General features: G+C 39.1%; 1 protein-coding gene across 2 annotated transcripts in view; it reads right to left on the bottom strand.

Annotated features, from left to right (window-relative positions):
- Positions 1-2,672: 2,672 nt before the first annotated feature.
- GOSR1 (golgi SNAP receptor complex member 1) overlaps positions 2,673-16,970 on the bottom strand; it is a 33,682-nt gene continuing 19,384 nt past the window's right edge. The window contains exons 8-9 of one of the 2 annotated variants that reach the window (XM_074160574.1): positions 8,171-8,253; positions 2,673-6,860 (exon numbers count right to left, since the gene is read on the bottom strand). In XM_074160574.1, coding sequence (XP_074016675.1) covers positions 6,736-6,860; positions 8,171-8,253 — 208 coding nt within the window. In that variant the 3' untranslated portion in view covers positions 2,673-6,735. The remainder of the gene's footprint in view (positions 6,861-8,170; positions 8,254-16,970) is intronic. The other variant, XM_074160576.1, reaches the window with a different exon arrangement.

The following is a 16,970-nucleotide window of genomic DNA, read 5'->3' as shown; positions in this document are numbered from 1 at the left end:
TTGTGTGTTAACAGCCGGACCTGCCAGGGCCACCCGATCAGCACTTTCACAGCTACTCACCATTTCTTTTTACACCTGCAATATTCCTGAGCGTCCTGCAGAGTCTTAAGAAAAAGTTCCCTTAAAAATCTGACGTTTCAGCAGCGTTTCACCCACAAAGCAGCCAGCTCAGCACAGGTCTGTAGTCAGAGGGATCTGTAGCAGATGACACATGCACCAGCAAACGCCTTAATGAAAGTTTCCACTCTACAGCCAGAAGCTCAACGGGACTTTGCAACCTGCAGCGAGGAGCTTCTAGTTCTTTCCCTGCACCTTTAGAAGACAAAAAGATGAAGAATATTGTCCCCACTTCCAAGAACCTCGCATCAGACAGATGGGTATGGCCAAGGAAGATAAGAAAAGAAACAAAACATCTGAAGGGACTAGAGCCTACCTGTTTACAGCACTTGTGGAAGAGCACGCTGTGCACCAGTTATCAGTGAATTCTCAAGCTGGAGCTCTAAGGTGTGGCTTTGATCGATAAGCTTCAAGTCACCCTGGGACAGCCTTTCTAGGGTTCAAAGTAAGGGTAGATTATTTTTATTATTTTTTTTTCAAAATAAATGAAAATTATGAGACCAAAAATAAATTCCTATGTTTGAAATGTGTAGTTGAAGCCAAACGCCCAGGAAGCAAAGGAGGAGAACGTGACGGGCAGAGCAGTGAGCAGACAAAGGTAACGCAACACAAGATGCAAGGTCTAAATGGACAGAAGACCTCTCAAAAATCACACCGCTGACCGAGAGAGGACTCGCAGGGCATGAAAGCCAAGACAACCAGAAAATCATCCACAATGAGAACACTGCAAATGCTGTTTCAAAGGCAGAGGGACTTTCATTATGGCCAGGCTTCTCCTGCTTTCCTAGCGGCGCTACCAAAAGTGGGTTAGCAAAGCCTCAGGGTCCCATTAAGAACAAAGAGCAAGGAGGGGCTGCAGCGAGAGGGGAGGATGAAGCGAGGGCTGAGCAGCGGCACACACGCCTGTAACGGTCTCAAACAGCTCGCAGAGAAGGGGGAAGATGAAGGGAACAGCAGGCTCCGAGCATTTAATGAGCACAGCGCAGACGCTATGGCACAGGCGCTGGCAGCACAGCTTGGAGACCCCAAGCCCCCCAAGCTTCGGATAAAGGGCTGGCATTCAGAAAATGTAAATTCCTACTGTAAACATTGAGATTCGCTATTAAAACATTCAAAAAAAAAAAAAAATCAAGTCCACGCAGCAGTGCATCTCCCACGTTCAGCGAAACGCATAAAACAAAAGATGCTCCTGTCTCTCCCTATGAATTTCTAATGGGGCGCTCGGCTCCCTTTCAGCAGGAAATCTGCCGGTGGGATTGCTCCAGGACTAAAGGAGGGGAGCACGGCTCATCCATAATGCACGGACACCCACCACGCCCCAGCTCGCCAGGAAGGACAGCAGTTCTCAATACTAACAACAGTATTCTGGGAGGCGGACGGTTAAAAATATATATCTTACGCCTGTGCCACTATAAATTATTGACTGTACAGGGAGTTGGAAAAAAGGATTCAGCTCCATTAATAATTTAATTTCTAATCCAGAAGAAGATGGAATTTTATGCACCACTTATTACCACTGCCACAACTGGAAAAGCTAACTGCGCTTCCCACTACCTGAAACCAGAATTGCCTTTCCATTCCCGAAACAGTTTTTGAAGTTTCTTCTCTAACTTGAAACATACAGTCAAAGCCTTCCCCTGAGAACCCATATGGTCATTCCTGAATATTTAGCAGGCACATTAAGGATACAGAAATCTCTCTCTACTATAAAGCAGCTCTACAGGCACAGCACGACAGCTCTGAAATGAAGAGAACTGCCTCTCTTCCCTCCGAGCCTTATGCAAATAGACAGCTATCACACTGCCAGGCAGATTTTCTTGTTTGAGAAAATAAATGTGAGTGGTATTGAGAGATTTAGCACCAATTGCAAAACCACCAGGTACAAACGGGTCCATCAGGCATGACGCTGCCTGGTTTGAACGCCTGAGGACGGAGGGGAGGGGTCCAGACCAAGGCATGGCCAGAAAACTACAGGGTACGACAGAAGCTTGTGGAGTTTTTACAATTGCTTGTACCAAGTTCAAAGTATTTTTGGTGTTCGTGGAGCGATTGCAGAAGGGAGGGGGGAAAAAAAAGGTACCCAAATACTGAGAAGGGCATTAATAGGAAGAGGAGGCTCCTTACGCTGAAAAGATTCTTCAGATCAACATCAGTTTTGGTGCGCATTTGGGAATTAAATGCTTTACATTATGGATATATAGAAAACTTTTTAAAGCTTACCTGTAAAGAAAATCTTCCTTGTTCCATCTGTCAAAGAGCAGCAAGAAAAAAGTCCTGACTATACTTAGACCCTTCCAATGTGGATGCCTGAAACAGAAGGGGAGAAGGGGAAGCCCAGGTCTGCACATGCAGGCAGGAGGAACACATTCCTCCAAACGGAGCATTTTGGGTCAGGAAATGCTCCATCACTTCTGGTATTTGGTACAAAAATGGAGAATGTACTAATTTGTATGTTCAGTGACAATCCCAACCTGGAGAGATGAATTTTCTCTGCATCTTCCCTGAAGGTTAGGCAGGCAAAGATTGTCATGGGGAAAGAACCAAGCACCCTGCTTAGAATTCTAATTTATTATTAAATTACATATCAAAGCTTTTTTTAATACATACAGAGAATGCACAATAGGTGAGAACAAAAATAATTACAGTTACAATAAAATAAATTTCAAGAAGCTATATGAAAAGCAAAAAAATCAGAAAGTGCAATCAGAAACTCATTTACAAGGGTCTGGACTGGGATATTTTGTGAGAAAGGGTTTTATTTTTTGTCTTGAGTGTTTATTTAAATGGCTTTCCTCACTCAGTAGTAGACAGACCAACAGCCGCTTATGTATTCAGAACTGAAAGCATCACCCCTGGTTTCAATATCCAGTTGACAGGACACAGGCTACAGGGCACCAAAAGGACCTGCAGATGTCACCTAGAATATGGCTCAGTTTTGTCTCTTCCACTGCAGTCTCCTGTACCGCACACTGCTCAGTGGGACCGCTCTCTGAAGGATTTCATAACCCGACGCTGTTATAAGGAGTTTCGAAATTATTTCCTCCTTCAGAAGTGCTACAGCTGTTACCTCTCCTTGTTTCAAATGAAACTTTTTTTGGGGAAAAAAAAAAAAGTAAAAATAGAAGGTTATGCATCAAGTGATCTTAGGAAACAAGCTGCCAGGTTTAGAGAATTAAAACAGTCCTGACTAAATGAGTTGCACAATCAGAAGTGGTGGACCAGACTTCACTCCCTGTGCAGCGGTTTTGGGGGAGCTTCAGGAACACAGCTCCAGAGCACAAGCTCTCATCAAATTTATGTGAAACTTTCACATCACCTAAAAATCTACTTTTGCTCTTTCATTTTCAACATCCAGTGAGGAACCGAGTCTTTCTTCTCACAGTAATCTTTAGACTGTCCAAAAGAAAGGACTTCTAAAACTACAAATTAAAAATTCTAGTTGATTATTCAGTGTAATGAAGCCAGTAGGAATTTATATCACACTTCCAATATCCAAAAGCTCCTGAAACCAGTATCGGTTAATAAAAAAAAAAAAAAAGTGTTGTGCCTTCCCAGGAAGGGCAAACTCTCCTATTGCCAGAAGCACCAGACTGCCTGGTCCCAGAGAGGGAGAGGACAGCAAAGCCCTGCTCAGCATGTTCCCATGCAGGGCTGGGGATCAGCTACAGCCACACCAACACTCGCTACTGACTGAACACGCAATACTGGGTGTTGCCCGAATGCCATTCCTCTGCTCTCGCAGCCAGCGCTTGAAGATCAGATAAACACATAAAAAAAAATAGTCAAAAAAGCAAGGATAAAAATATCCACGTCTGTGTGAAACATGGCATCCAAGGTTATCAATAAATCCCTTATGTTCTAATGCCAACCTAAGGGGTTGCTGGACAGGTTTCAAGTAGGTGCTTGTGTACTGGCAAGAATTAAAAAAATGCGTGAGAGAAATGTGCCCTGTAGAAATATTATGGATTTACTTGCTTCACTTGTATGGCTTAACAATAACTTTCTTAGCACAATTCTATTTGGTTGAGTTACGAAATGGCAACTTTGCCAAGAATTGCAGAAACGAGACTTCTTTAACCACATTTTTTTCCTTAGAGCAAGAGGAACCACACAATGAAAAGCTTCGAGAACATATTTAGCAACAAGAGACATACAACCCTCTATTTTGGGGGTTGAGATTAAATACTGCAATCCACTGTTCTCATTTACAGTCCACTGCCCTCAATACAGGTCCATGTTATTAGAGATGTTCAGGAGAATTAGCAAGTCTTTCCCCTCCGGCTCTATGCAAGGAAACCACTTCAGAGCGCAACGCAGAACGCCCACTCACATTGCTAGGGGACTACAAGAAGATGATGAAGGGGAAACTACAAGGTTAATTAAATGTATTTTTCAACACAAAACTCTGTCCCAAAACCAACAGAAATAAAAACCATGGAGGGGTTGTCAACACTGAAACCGTTTCCAGTAAAGCTTTATCAGAGATAATTCGGCGCATTTCTGTTATCTTATACTAAAATATATCGGGTTCCTCCATAACATTTTCATAACATGAAAAATCAATTATGTTTACATATTTATTATAATCTACATATTTTCCATAGCAGCTTTTTCACACAATAAGATTAAATATATGCACCAAATAATCAATTAAGTCCAGTAAAAAGACTGGTTATAAGATTAAATAAGTGAATTTATTGACGGTACTGCAGATCTCATATTGCCAGCTATATAGCAACCAAATCCTACAAATCCTAAACAGAAGCACAACTGCTGATCAGGGTCCCTCAGGGGGTGGTGGAATCAGAGAAAAAGCATTGAGAAGAGGTTTGATCTCCCAACACACAGATTCATTAATAAACCTCCTTTATCCATCAAGGTTTTTTTATAAACCCCTTTAATAAACATTTCATTTCAAACCAGGAACATTCCCAAATCAACCAAATAATCGCCTTTTATTTAAAATACAAGCCCCACAGTCTTATACATATTAATTCCGAATATTTTCTAATCCCAACGAGAAGATGACTGATTAGAAGTCTTCATTGACTTTTTAGCACAAAGTTATTAGTCTGCAAATAAGCCTTCAAATCCATACAAACATTTTAGGTGCAACAGTGTGTGTTTGCACACTACACAGGCACAAGTCTCTACTCCCTCTGACAGGTACTTCACAGACACTATAAAAAAAACAGTAAAAAAATTGTGTCTGTCCCACCAGACTCTGTTCCAGAGGAGAACCTGGAGACTACCTGACACTTGCGGGTAATGGCATACATGAAATCTGTTAGGAGCACTGTAAATTGATTGTGAAAAGAGTTAATCAAGTTCTTAGAAAGGTATTTCAGTGCCTCAGTTTGAATTTATTGGGTTATGATATGACAGATGGAAAAGAACTGTTGAAAGAGCAGAAAAATCCCTAATTTGTCAATCTGCAGTATCAGAGCCATTCCTGACGTCAGCTTTGTTTAGAGACGCAAACACAACAGGATTCATGTTGCATGTCTGGACAAAAAAATAAAAGTTCCCCCCGTAGATAATGGTAAATAATACTTGTTTCACTATTCATACATTCAACTCTTTACTATGAGGAGTTATGTCCAGAACTTTTGCACGCAGATAAATTTGCCTCAGGGATAACCATCATAATTTTCCTTTCCAATTGATAGTTTAGATTATATCCTACTTACAGTGTAAAAATATTAACACTATTAGCATAACTTTATCTAAATTACAATACAGACTTTTCAAACTGCTTATCCTGTCTTGATAAAGACCTTTATGATGCCAGCCAAAAATCAAAGTATTTACACCCAAAAGACTACTTTTAGGTGAACTCGGGTTTGGTCGCTTTTCAGATGACTGAACACTATAGTAAACAGCTGCTAGGACTCTGTGCTCCCTTGTTACAAAGGGGGACTTGTTAGTCCCTTTAAAGCCACAAGAAACCTTATAAATGTTCCTCAGAGGGTATTTTATTCATATTCTGTGCAAAAAGTGAACTGAACAACCCTTTTTTTTTTTCCTCCTTTGAGGAATTTTTGTGAAGCACAGTTTTCACAGCACAAATTATGCAGAAATATCTAGTATCTCAACCATGAGTTAAAAAGAATTACAGAACATGTATTTAGTAGTAAAGCAACCCGACGGCTTAAAGCTGCAATATTCTTCTCACAGGGCAAAAGTGTTCAGTACTTGGCCTACAGGGGAAACTGGTTTCCTGCTGAGTTTCCACCCAAGGCAAGCTTTTTCCCAATCTTTTTCCACTTACCAGCCAACACCAGACCTCTGCTGAGCACAGAAACTGTTCTACCCGTTCTGGTAAGCATTCCATATTGACTTACCTTGCAGTGAGAAAGGGAATTAAAGACAAACAAATCCCACAAAATTTAACCAAAGGAAGATGTACGGCAGGGAAGGAGAAACACTGCAGCTTCAACCCCAAACCAGTGTCACAGTCTACCGTCATAAGCTCTAGCCATCATGCTGACGCTCCCAGCCGTGACGAACGGGCTGTGTGAAGTCTGGTGCTTCCCCCACTCAATTTTTCCTTGACTGGGGGGAGAGGGATGGTGGTGATGAGTTTAGCAGAGTCCGGGGCGGAGGGGGGAACATCCATCAATGAAAAGCATATAGCAGCAGTAAGATGGTACAGATGCCAATAATGCCACCCAAGATGAGGGAATCTCGTCGTTTCCGAAGGTTGATCCTTTGGATCAGGCTGTTCACTGCTGGAAACCGATCTTTAAGGAGTCTGAGTCAAGGTTATATCAGCAAACAGTATCTTCACTAATAAGCCCCAAATTCTATATGTGGAAATCCCAATACTGCAAGAAATGCAGAACTACTCCCAGGCTGGAGAAAGCAGATGCCGTAAAATACACCTGTTGGACAGTTAGTGGGATTACAACTGTATTTCACTAATAACAGACAACCAGAGAAGAGAGAACAGAACAGCTTATAGCGCACATTTACACAAAATTCATTGCCTGATCACCTAAATTACCAGCGTTTGATATACTTTAATCTACATCACACAAGGCTTAGTTACTTTTAATAATTGTGTTTAAATGAGAATGAAAAAAAAAAAATGGGGCAGTTACATAAAACATCTGTGGTATTTATTTAATGGAATTCTGTTACTGGTGAAGGGAACAATCGAAGGCATTTGACTGAGAAAATCATACACGTTGCATGACACAGTGTTCAAGTATAGCACATAAGGAAGAACTCCTACTGTAAGATAATAAAGACGTAAATCTATCTTTTAATGTACAAAATACAATTGCCTACAAGATAAGACATTTCAGAGTTTCGTGTCTTTGGAACCAAGAATCTTTTAAGGCCAAAGCTTATTGAATTTTTTGTGTTCTTGCCAGTTGCTAAGAACTGTAATGAAATTTATGGGTTACCCAGATACATCTCTTCAGGATGTAATCTGTCTAATCAAATGATGCTAATGTCGTTCTTTGGGCCCTTATGACAGAAAGGAAGGGGTAAGTGGGAAAAACGGCACACATGCATGACTTGACAATCCAACGCATTCTTCAGTCATGAGCACAAGATATAAAGAGAAGCCAATAAGCCAAAATCTTAATGAGCCTGTGACAGACAGGAGGATACTCAGGTCATGAATACTCTTAGCTGTGAACCATAACAAGCAGCAAAGTACGCCAAGCTTCAGCTCTCGACAGTCTTGAAAGCAAAAAGCAAGAAGTAAAATGAAATTACACTTTTACAAAAACATATAGCAGAGAAGGCCACACAATGTTGTTGCAGACCTCTACCTGAAAATTAAGTTACATTGATTTGTACGTAGTATTCAAATTTGAGTAAAACCAACTTATTCAGCACATTCATCATTAAGATGCTTCAGCGAGATTATCAAGTGAGACTGGTAAAAAAATGGCCTGTTTGTCACTAATGACAATACCAGGACAGGTTATACAGCCATTGACGTCGCAAAGCATTTTGATCTGCAAATGTCAGAGTGAAAAATTATACTATACCTCTTCTTATGCACCGGCAGCACAAATTTTTAGGAAAAGGATACTAGCCAAGGTATTCATCTTGCTTTGTATTGACTTCAACATCCCTCTCTGTGAAGTCATATTTTCTTTAGTTGCCATGGCAATGCTGGAGAGGAAAAAAAAAAAAGAGAGGATCAAGTTGTTGGTTCTAAGAATAATCTACAGCTAAAACAAGAGGAAAGCAAGCAGGCAACGCTTCTTTAGAGAACAATGAATGAGGTGAAGCAACGTGAATGAAACCACTTTTTTTTTTTCCATTAATCTCTATCCTTTACACTTAAATGATTTCTCTTTTATGTAAAGCCATTAGCAAATGAAAACACTGTGATTTCTTGAAACAGGCAGGGTTTTGGCATGTCTCCCCTAGCCCCAACAAAAAATGGTACTACATTATGAGCAAACCTAAAGGTACTCTTCTGGCATAAGTTTTACATTTAGAAGTTTGTTTAATCACACAGAAGCCCCATACTTACTTTCACTCTAGAGAGCATATGAAATTTCTTGTCTGCCATCAGGATATGATGGCTACAGAAGTATTAAGCAAGTAAGAGCTGACTCACAATTAAAAATCAATTTGCAAAGTGAATGTGCTGGTTGAGAGGAGATGTAAGTGCATTTTGAGACCCGACACAGCTTACGGAGCTTCACACAGAAGGTTTCTGGACAATCAAGCAGGGACATAGAGGCACCGGGTCCTTGAAGATGTTTGAACACAATGAAGCGTTGGGATCTACTTGCTTTGACTCGAGACGAACACTGTCCTCTGGCTCCAGATAAGCAGGCAAAGCCTGGGTTCTCCTGCATTAACGTCTCCTCCCAGCAAGCCCCACCTGACTGTTTTCCATAAGCTGGAGTTGAGGGAGCTGGTGTATAATGAAGTCATACCAAACGATGCTTCCATCACAGCACAAATAAAATACATTTTTGAGCTTTGGTCCTAATTAAGAATATCATCCATGGCTATGTAAGTTTTCATACTCTGTTTCTTTACTAATACACGGTCCAGCTGTATGTACTTCATCCAAATATAAGAACACAATACAGGTTAATATAAAACAGGAATTCCTATTTCAAATTTAATAAATTCTGGAAGTTGGAAAAAAGCAACTGTACTCTTAAAAATAAGACATTTAAATGAAGATTTTGAAGAACACTCGGCTGACAAGATTTTTTCTCTACCTTAAGTTTCTCTGCAGCTCATAAAACAGATTTATAGGATGGAAAATGAAAAGGCAGGCTACTACTTGCAGCCCCAGGTAGCACTTCACGTAGGTACTTTGAATGCAATAGCTTTGTCAAGACAAACTGCACAGGCTCATTTACATCTAGAGAAACAATATACAAATGTTTAGGCTCTGGAGATAAGGTGCCTAAGAAGGAACAGTATGCTCTCCTTGGCTGGTTCGCATTTCAAAAATAAACAAAATAGGACATAAATACAACATGACTGGAAAATAACTCAGAAAATGACACCTATATTGCTGTTGATTATATCTACATGAATAACAGCAATTAAAACAAGTTGTTGGACAAGTTTGTGAGCCTTAAATATGGAGGGAAAGTTCTGGAAGAATAAAAGTTAAGTGGAACACCACAATAAAACTGACATAAGTATGAGAAAAGGGGACTAAAGCTGTAATTTCAGAGGAAAACAAACAGGCAGCAAAACGCTTCTTTTACCTAGTATAGACATCCAAATTTCCAAGGGCATTTTATGCTTGCTCACACTCAGTGTCTTTATACAAACACGATGTAACATTCCCAGCTAACATGAGCGTTATTTCTAAGAAGGGGCAGGTAGAGCACCGAAACAGACAGTGCAAGCCTAACATTAGTCTCCAGTTCTGTAGTAAAAACTGGACGTTGCGTTTTACATAAAGCCTTAATGTTCACTACTGAACTCTCTGAATGCACTTGCTTAATATATCTGGTCCTCGAGCACTGTTCTGTACTGAGCTCCTGTGGGTTTCAAGGCTTTGGGGTTATCTTTCTGTAAGAGTTAGAATGCTGAAACATGATTTGCCTGGGTATTAGTACTAAAGTAGTCTGGTTGACCTGGAGTTTTAGTACAAGAAGGTGATCTGAAAAAAAAAAAAAAAAAAAAAAAAAAAAAGCACCTTTATCCACCTTAGTGTATCTTTCCAGGTAAATGTGGTAGGAAAAGTCACATACACAAATTATGTGACTTATTATACACAGAACTGGCCTTCCTGACATTTTTATAACAAAGACCATTTGATACATTTTATTTCAAGTTTCTCTCTGAACAAAACAACACTTGGAATGAGCAGCTCTGGATCGTCTACCAGGACGCTACAGTCGCTATCACAAGAAGAGCTGGCAAAAACCAGCAGAGCCAAAGCTAACAACTGTCCTTCAAGACTTACAGCGAAAGGTCGGTATCAGAGCTCACAAACATCTTAAAGAAGAGAACAACCCGGATCAATGATCCCTAAAGTATTTCTGGAGCAGCGAGTTCCTTTGGGCTCCCTTCCATTATATCTGCCTACTCCATCTCAAGTAGCCCTTGATACAGTATCTTCAGCCTTCCCATAATGTGCCAGGCAAACTTTAAAAAAAAAACAAAAAACAAAAAACAAACAAACAAACAAAAAAACCAAAAAACAAACAAACAAACAAAAAACAAACAAAAAAACAAACAAACAAAAAAAACCACAAAAAAAAACAAAAAAGAAGAAAGAAAAAAAACCCACACAAAAAGAAGAGAAAAAAATCTCCTACCACCTCTTTCCGCCTACCACCTCTACCGCCTTTTCCAGCTCTGGTTTTGCCCATAAAAACAAAGAGATCACCAAGCCAAAGCCTGAGTGATTTAAGTGGTATGATTTTGTTTTTACCAGAATACCTTGGAAGGCAAGAGAAGTTCATCACACAGATGTATGTGAGACAGAGGTGACATAAGGGCCAACCTATGGCTCTCATAGCTTTCAGGTCACAGAAGACTCTTCCAAAAGCTCTATACAGCAAGTTCTTTTAAATAGAACAACATGCATTGACAGGGCAGATCAATATATTATTTTAAGACTGTCTTAACATTCTGGTAAACTTGGACCTACATTACGAAACTGGGAGTTTATCAGTCATAAAGAGAATATAAACAGTTTGACAACTGTTTGATAACTCTGACATTTTCAACCAGCAGCTCTATAAGAATAGATTTAACATTTTAATACTAAGTTTTGAAGTATTAGATAACAAAAAAAAAAAAAAAAAAAAAGAGGGAAGTTTCATGGCAGAACTAAGAAAAACCTTCAAGCATTTTTTCTTTCATACTTTTGAATTGCCAAATCAGCAGATCAGCAGAAAGTGAAAATGAAACTCATAGTTAACTGGAAGCAACAGGGCTTGAAGTCGCCTCCTCGGTGTTTATAAAGGGGTTGCCGGAACCCATTAACCGATGCTCTTTGTTTCTGCAAAAAGAACAGAAGAGAGTCTACAAAGCTTCTCTTCTCAGCCTGTGTAGTACTGGCACTCTGCACAGTGCGTGTGCTTGTTCCGGTGGATATACTAACTCACCTAACCCATAAATGCAACCAATTTATTGCATTACATGGGAAAGCCTTTTCAGGGCTAAAATTACAAGAAAAGAAAGTGAAAATTAGATTGGAGGATAACTAAAGAATCGTATCATTGCCTGTCCCAACAGTGATGAGTATACAAAGAAAAGCACCTAAGAGAAGGTGTTAACAGAAATTCTGAACAGAGAATAAACAGCTGTATATCAAATTAGAAAAAACAGTTATCATCAAGGGCTGAAAAAGGGGCTACAAAATCAGAACAGTAAATACATCAAACCGTATCATACATGAGAAGATACGGCATTTGACATATTATAAACATTTAAAACATAAGCATATAGGTATTTTACTTTTCTAAAGTAAAGAAAGCTTGCTCAGTAACCTCCAGTTTATTTTACACCCCCACGATGACTTGATACTTGCCCAGATGAAGTTTTAATCCAGCATTTCTCAAAGCACTCCTGAATTAAGCCACATGTTTTCATAAGATGCATCCAATGACTCATTAAGGCATCCATTAATTTACAGAAGTGAAAATACAAGGTAAGTGCCAGGATATAAAGTGTTCCCAAGACGTCTCCAAAATGCCTTTGGAAATAATTGTTACAGATTCTCATGGAACACAAGGTTCCTGCTTTAACATCTGAGGAGTGAAACTCTCCATTTCGTAGGAAAAAAAAAAAAAAAAAAAAAAAAAAAAGAAAGGTTACAAGATTGGAACATTCCTTATTTCTTTTACCCAGTATTTTGAAAAAAAATAGCTCAATGGGCTAGGTTTTACTGAGAAGCTCTGAAGAAAGAAAAAAAATCATTGTAGTGATTACTATTTTTAATATGGTATGTTCTAGTAATGAAAGGGAATTGTGATAGCCATGAACAAGAGTTTAACTGGATTCCAGCTACCATAACAAATCAAAATCCAAATAAAAAGCACTGTTCTTCATATATAATTTGATTACTCAAAACACGAGCTGGTTTACTTAAGCCTTTATATCTGTAAATGAGACTACTAAATTTAAGCACTACCAGCAAACACACAGCTCCTGGAGACTAGTCCACTGATTGGCCTTGTACAGTCTTCAGTATTGTAGCTTCCTCAGATCCTTCATTAATTAGCCAGTTTTTGGTTTCATTCCCATCCCTAACATATGCTCATTGACTTACTGTTGCCATTTCTCCACTGACAAATGCATTTTTTTTTTTACAAAATTAATTAATCATATTCTTCTCATTCACAATATCAGCCCCATTCAGTTACTCAACGCCGTAATCTCCCCAGATGAAGAATACCTTTTTCTTCCATTTCAAAACTTCTACACAACGTTTATGATAAAAGATTAAATGCTTCTTACTGGAATCAAGATGACCCTGATTTAACATTTTATTTAGAAACTACCATGAACTATTCTCGGTGCTGCACTGGCTTGAACTACTGGAGTTGGGTGTAAACCAAGTTTCTAAAACCAGATGGTATTCTGCTCTCTATATTTAATATTGAAGCACAACATTAAAGATCACTGCACTACTGGAGAAATCTCTTCTAGGTAAGCCCAAGGTCACAGCCACAAAGAGCCCACCCACCTCTTCCACAAATCAGCAGGAGTATCTCAAATTCCTGTGCTTGCAGCCCTATTTCCTCAACATTCCACTTACGTTTCAAGTTTCTCCTTGAGTGTTCAGCAGCGCTGTGGGTATGCAACCAAATTTCTCTTCAAAAGTAAAACAACTGATATTTGTACAGAGTTTGCAGTTTTCACTGGCATGAAAAAGTACAGAGTAATAAACACTTCCAGCCATTACCACAGTCGAACTAGTCTAAAATACACTTTTAATGCTGCTTGACATGGAAGCAAAGTGTTTTTACCCAGACCCATGTCTGCGCTGTCGGGTAGTTTCACCCCAAAAAGCAGCCATATAGATACAGCGTATTAGCAAGTGAAACGTACCAAAAAGTCAATTCCTTGCCGCATCCACTGAGACAGCTCAGTCAAATCTACATTGATGAAGAACTAAAACAAAGCTCTAAAGGAACAAGACATGTTTTTAAAAATCAAATAATTCATGTATTACTGGAATTTCTGCTTCATTTTTGTACTCCGTGAATCATACTTGCTCATTTAAGTTCATGACAATGTCTGTGATTAAGGGAATGGACTCTGTGACTCTGCAGAGAAATGCAAGATCTAGTTTTAAATTGGTAACAATTCTGATTATATCACTTATTCTTTGCATATAAATATGTGCATATATATTCATATCTAGAAATATACACACATATGTGTATGTGTGTATATATGAGTACACACACCCCATCTTTCAAATTACTTTACAAATTATGGTGTCCTTTGATGAAGACTAAGATAAGGAAAAAAAGGGAACATTTCAACATTTCCCCAGAAATGCAAGTGATTTTGCCGAGACACTCTGGCCAGGCTCTTCTGAAAAGAGCTAAGAGTCAAAATTCAATTCATGCCTTTCCATTCTGTAAAGTCAAGATTCAATGCAAGTCAATGGTGATTTTTTGCCTTTTATGAAATCCTAATTATCACCTAAAGAAATACCCCAAATATATAAAGAGACCTTTTTTTATTTTTAATTAAATCTATGGTTTTGGTCTGGTCTCAGAGTAGAAATGGAGTAGTCCAATCTGTTAATGCACAAACACGAACAAACCAGCTTGAATCAGGCCTCAGAAACAGTCTTTTACAATAAAAACCTAAGAACTTGTCACACTGTACATGCAAAACTACAAAAAAATTCAAACTGAGCCAACCTAAAAATATAAGTTGTTGGAAAACAAGAAATAAATCGTTTGCTATTTTGGAGAAGTGATAATGTTTGAAAATGAAAACCTGAGAACACCAAACATATTAAGCAAAAAATCTATGCTTATATTTAAATCTGGCTAAGAGAAGTGAATGCTGTTCCAAAAGAACTGCAGTACAAAGTATCACATCCCACTCGTTTCTGGAAAGAAATATACTGCAGTAAGAACCCGTATCACATAATTCTTTTTAAAATTGCTTAAAAGTTTAATACTAACAAAACAGCTGGAATGACAGCCCTGCCCATCGCTTTAATTAGAATCATTTCAGCGTAGGTGCCCATATATTCCTTGTAGGTCTGTTTGCTCCCGTGGAGGAACCAGACACAGAAGAGTCGGGCTCTGCCCTTCTGTGGTCTCTCCTCTACAGAAAGTCAGAGCAAGGGGGTCACAATTAGTGCTGCAGAGTCCGGACAAAAGGTCTCTGCTCTGCAGCTTCTCAACAAAAGCCTCTGCACCCAGAGAAAAATGCTTTCCAGTGTTTAGAATCACTGCTTAATTACAACCCCTAAAAAAATTAAGTGATGTCTTAACTTCCTGAATTACACCCAAATAATGAGTAACGAACTACAGCAGATGTAAACCTTGAAGACAGAGAAGTATCAGTAGCCAGAATTAGCTAATTACATCTCTCACTTCACTCAAGGAGTCTGCATTCAAACAGCTTCCCCTGCACAGTTCCCTCTTTTACCTGGTTTACAGCAGATAAAGCAACTGATACTCAGACATTGGGTAAGTTTATATATGATAAATTCACTTAAAATGCAGCAGGGTTTACTATCAATTAGTATCAATCTGGAACGCTTGCAATTACTGCCAACAACAAGAAAAAAGACTGAAACAAAAAATTCACCCTGGTTTCAACAGTGTCGGAACTGAATTAGGATGATGTAAATGAAATTACATTTCCTGCTCAATGTCATTTCCTAAACAAACTCTTTTCCTACAAAAAGAAACGTAGAACATTTTTGGCAACAACTACCACAAGAAGTCCATTTGCTACAGATAATAAATGGTGCATCAAGGAGTGCTGAAATCTAGTTTCTTAAAAAAAAAATAAATCAAAGTTAATTTATTAACAGAAGGAATGTTTTCAGCAAACAGCACCAAGGAGCTCTGAACCCAGCCGTGGGGTAGGGATTACTGCGTGAGAAGCAGCCCCTCTTGAGACAGTCGATTTATAGTCAACCATGGGACAGCAGCTCATGAAAAAGAAACCTCAAAATAGTTTTAAACCAGCCAGGACACCTACTGATGCCACCATGGAGCTTCTGAGTGGGCTCAGTTGACAGAGGAACCAAGGTGAATATTCAGGTAGCCCGTTCTGAGCTCCAGTTTGCCACGGCTACGTTCTCTTGCACAGGTAAATCGACTGGGAGGGTCACTTATCACACACGCGTGTACTCTCGGCTCCTCTGATGACACATAATCAAGAGACCAGGCAAAGAGCTCAAATGATAAAATACGAGTCATTTTGCAGGATATTAAGCTTAATAAATCACCATATGCTGTTTAATGCTCTAGTTACTGGAGTGGCAGCAAATAAGAGATTAATAACAGATTCAACAAACATTGAGCATTTTTAGGAGACAGAAAAGTAGGGCTACAAGCATGGCAATAATGAAGAGGATTTTTAATCAGGAAAGGGCTAGAACCCAAAGTAAAACAAATATTCACAGTAACTGTGCTAAGTTTGGCAAATATCTCTCTGAGGCTGTGGTGAGATTCTATCCATATTTTCAGATGTTATTATACTGACCAATTCTGGTTCATCGCTGCATATTAATGTAGTTTAACACATTCTTCCACCATGTTAATTATACTCAGCCCACTGTACGTACTTAAGCTAGCCAGCCCTTAATGGACATAGAGCCTTGCTGCACCTCTAATTACTCTTTTTGGTCACTTATGCCAGTACATGCATTATCCGAGAGCATATCTTGATTTCTTTCTTCCCCTTTTTTTTTTTTAAAGCAATAATCTAAAATTTAAAACCATTAAGTCAGGCACTCTGAATCATTGGTTTGCAAAATCCCAGAGTTCAATGGAAGATTGGGAAGGGCACAGATGATAGAAGTAATTTATGATGCTACAGTTCTAAAGTTTCTAGATCAGTTAGAGAAGGTATCACTCAAGCATTCGAACCATTAAAAACAAAAAGAGACAAATAACTATACAGCAGCAATAACCTCTCAAGCCCTTGTGGGAAAAGCCCTTCCCTGCACAATAGGGTGCTGAATACACTGAAGAAAATCACGCTGTAGAAGGGGGTCACAATGAGAAGAAACAGCTTGACTGCTGGAATAGCCCTCAACAGCTCAACCTGAGATTCACTCTGCCCTGCCATTCCCTTTGTTTTTGTAGGGGCTATTCACCTTTGAACAGAAACACCAATTTTCTACACTAGGATGAATAAAATATTTAAGCAACACTATTATGTCAATATTGCATAGGGAAAAA

This window comes from Numenius arquata, chromosome 18 (genome assembly GCF_964106895.1).
Source record: "Numenius arquata chromosome 18, bNumArq3.hap1.1, whole genome shotgun sequence".
In the NCBI taxonomy this organism is placed as follows: domain Eukaryota; kingdom Metazoa; phylum Chordata; class Aves; order Charadriiformes; family Scolopacidae; genus Numenius; species Numenius arquata.
Note: the sequence above shows the minus strand (reverse complement) of the source record. Positions and strands in the feature narration are given on the sequence as shown.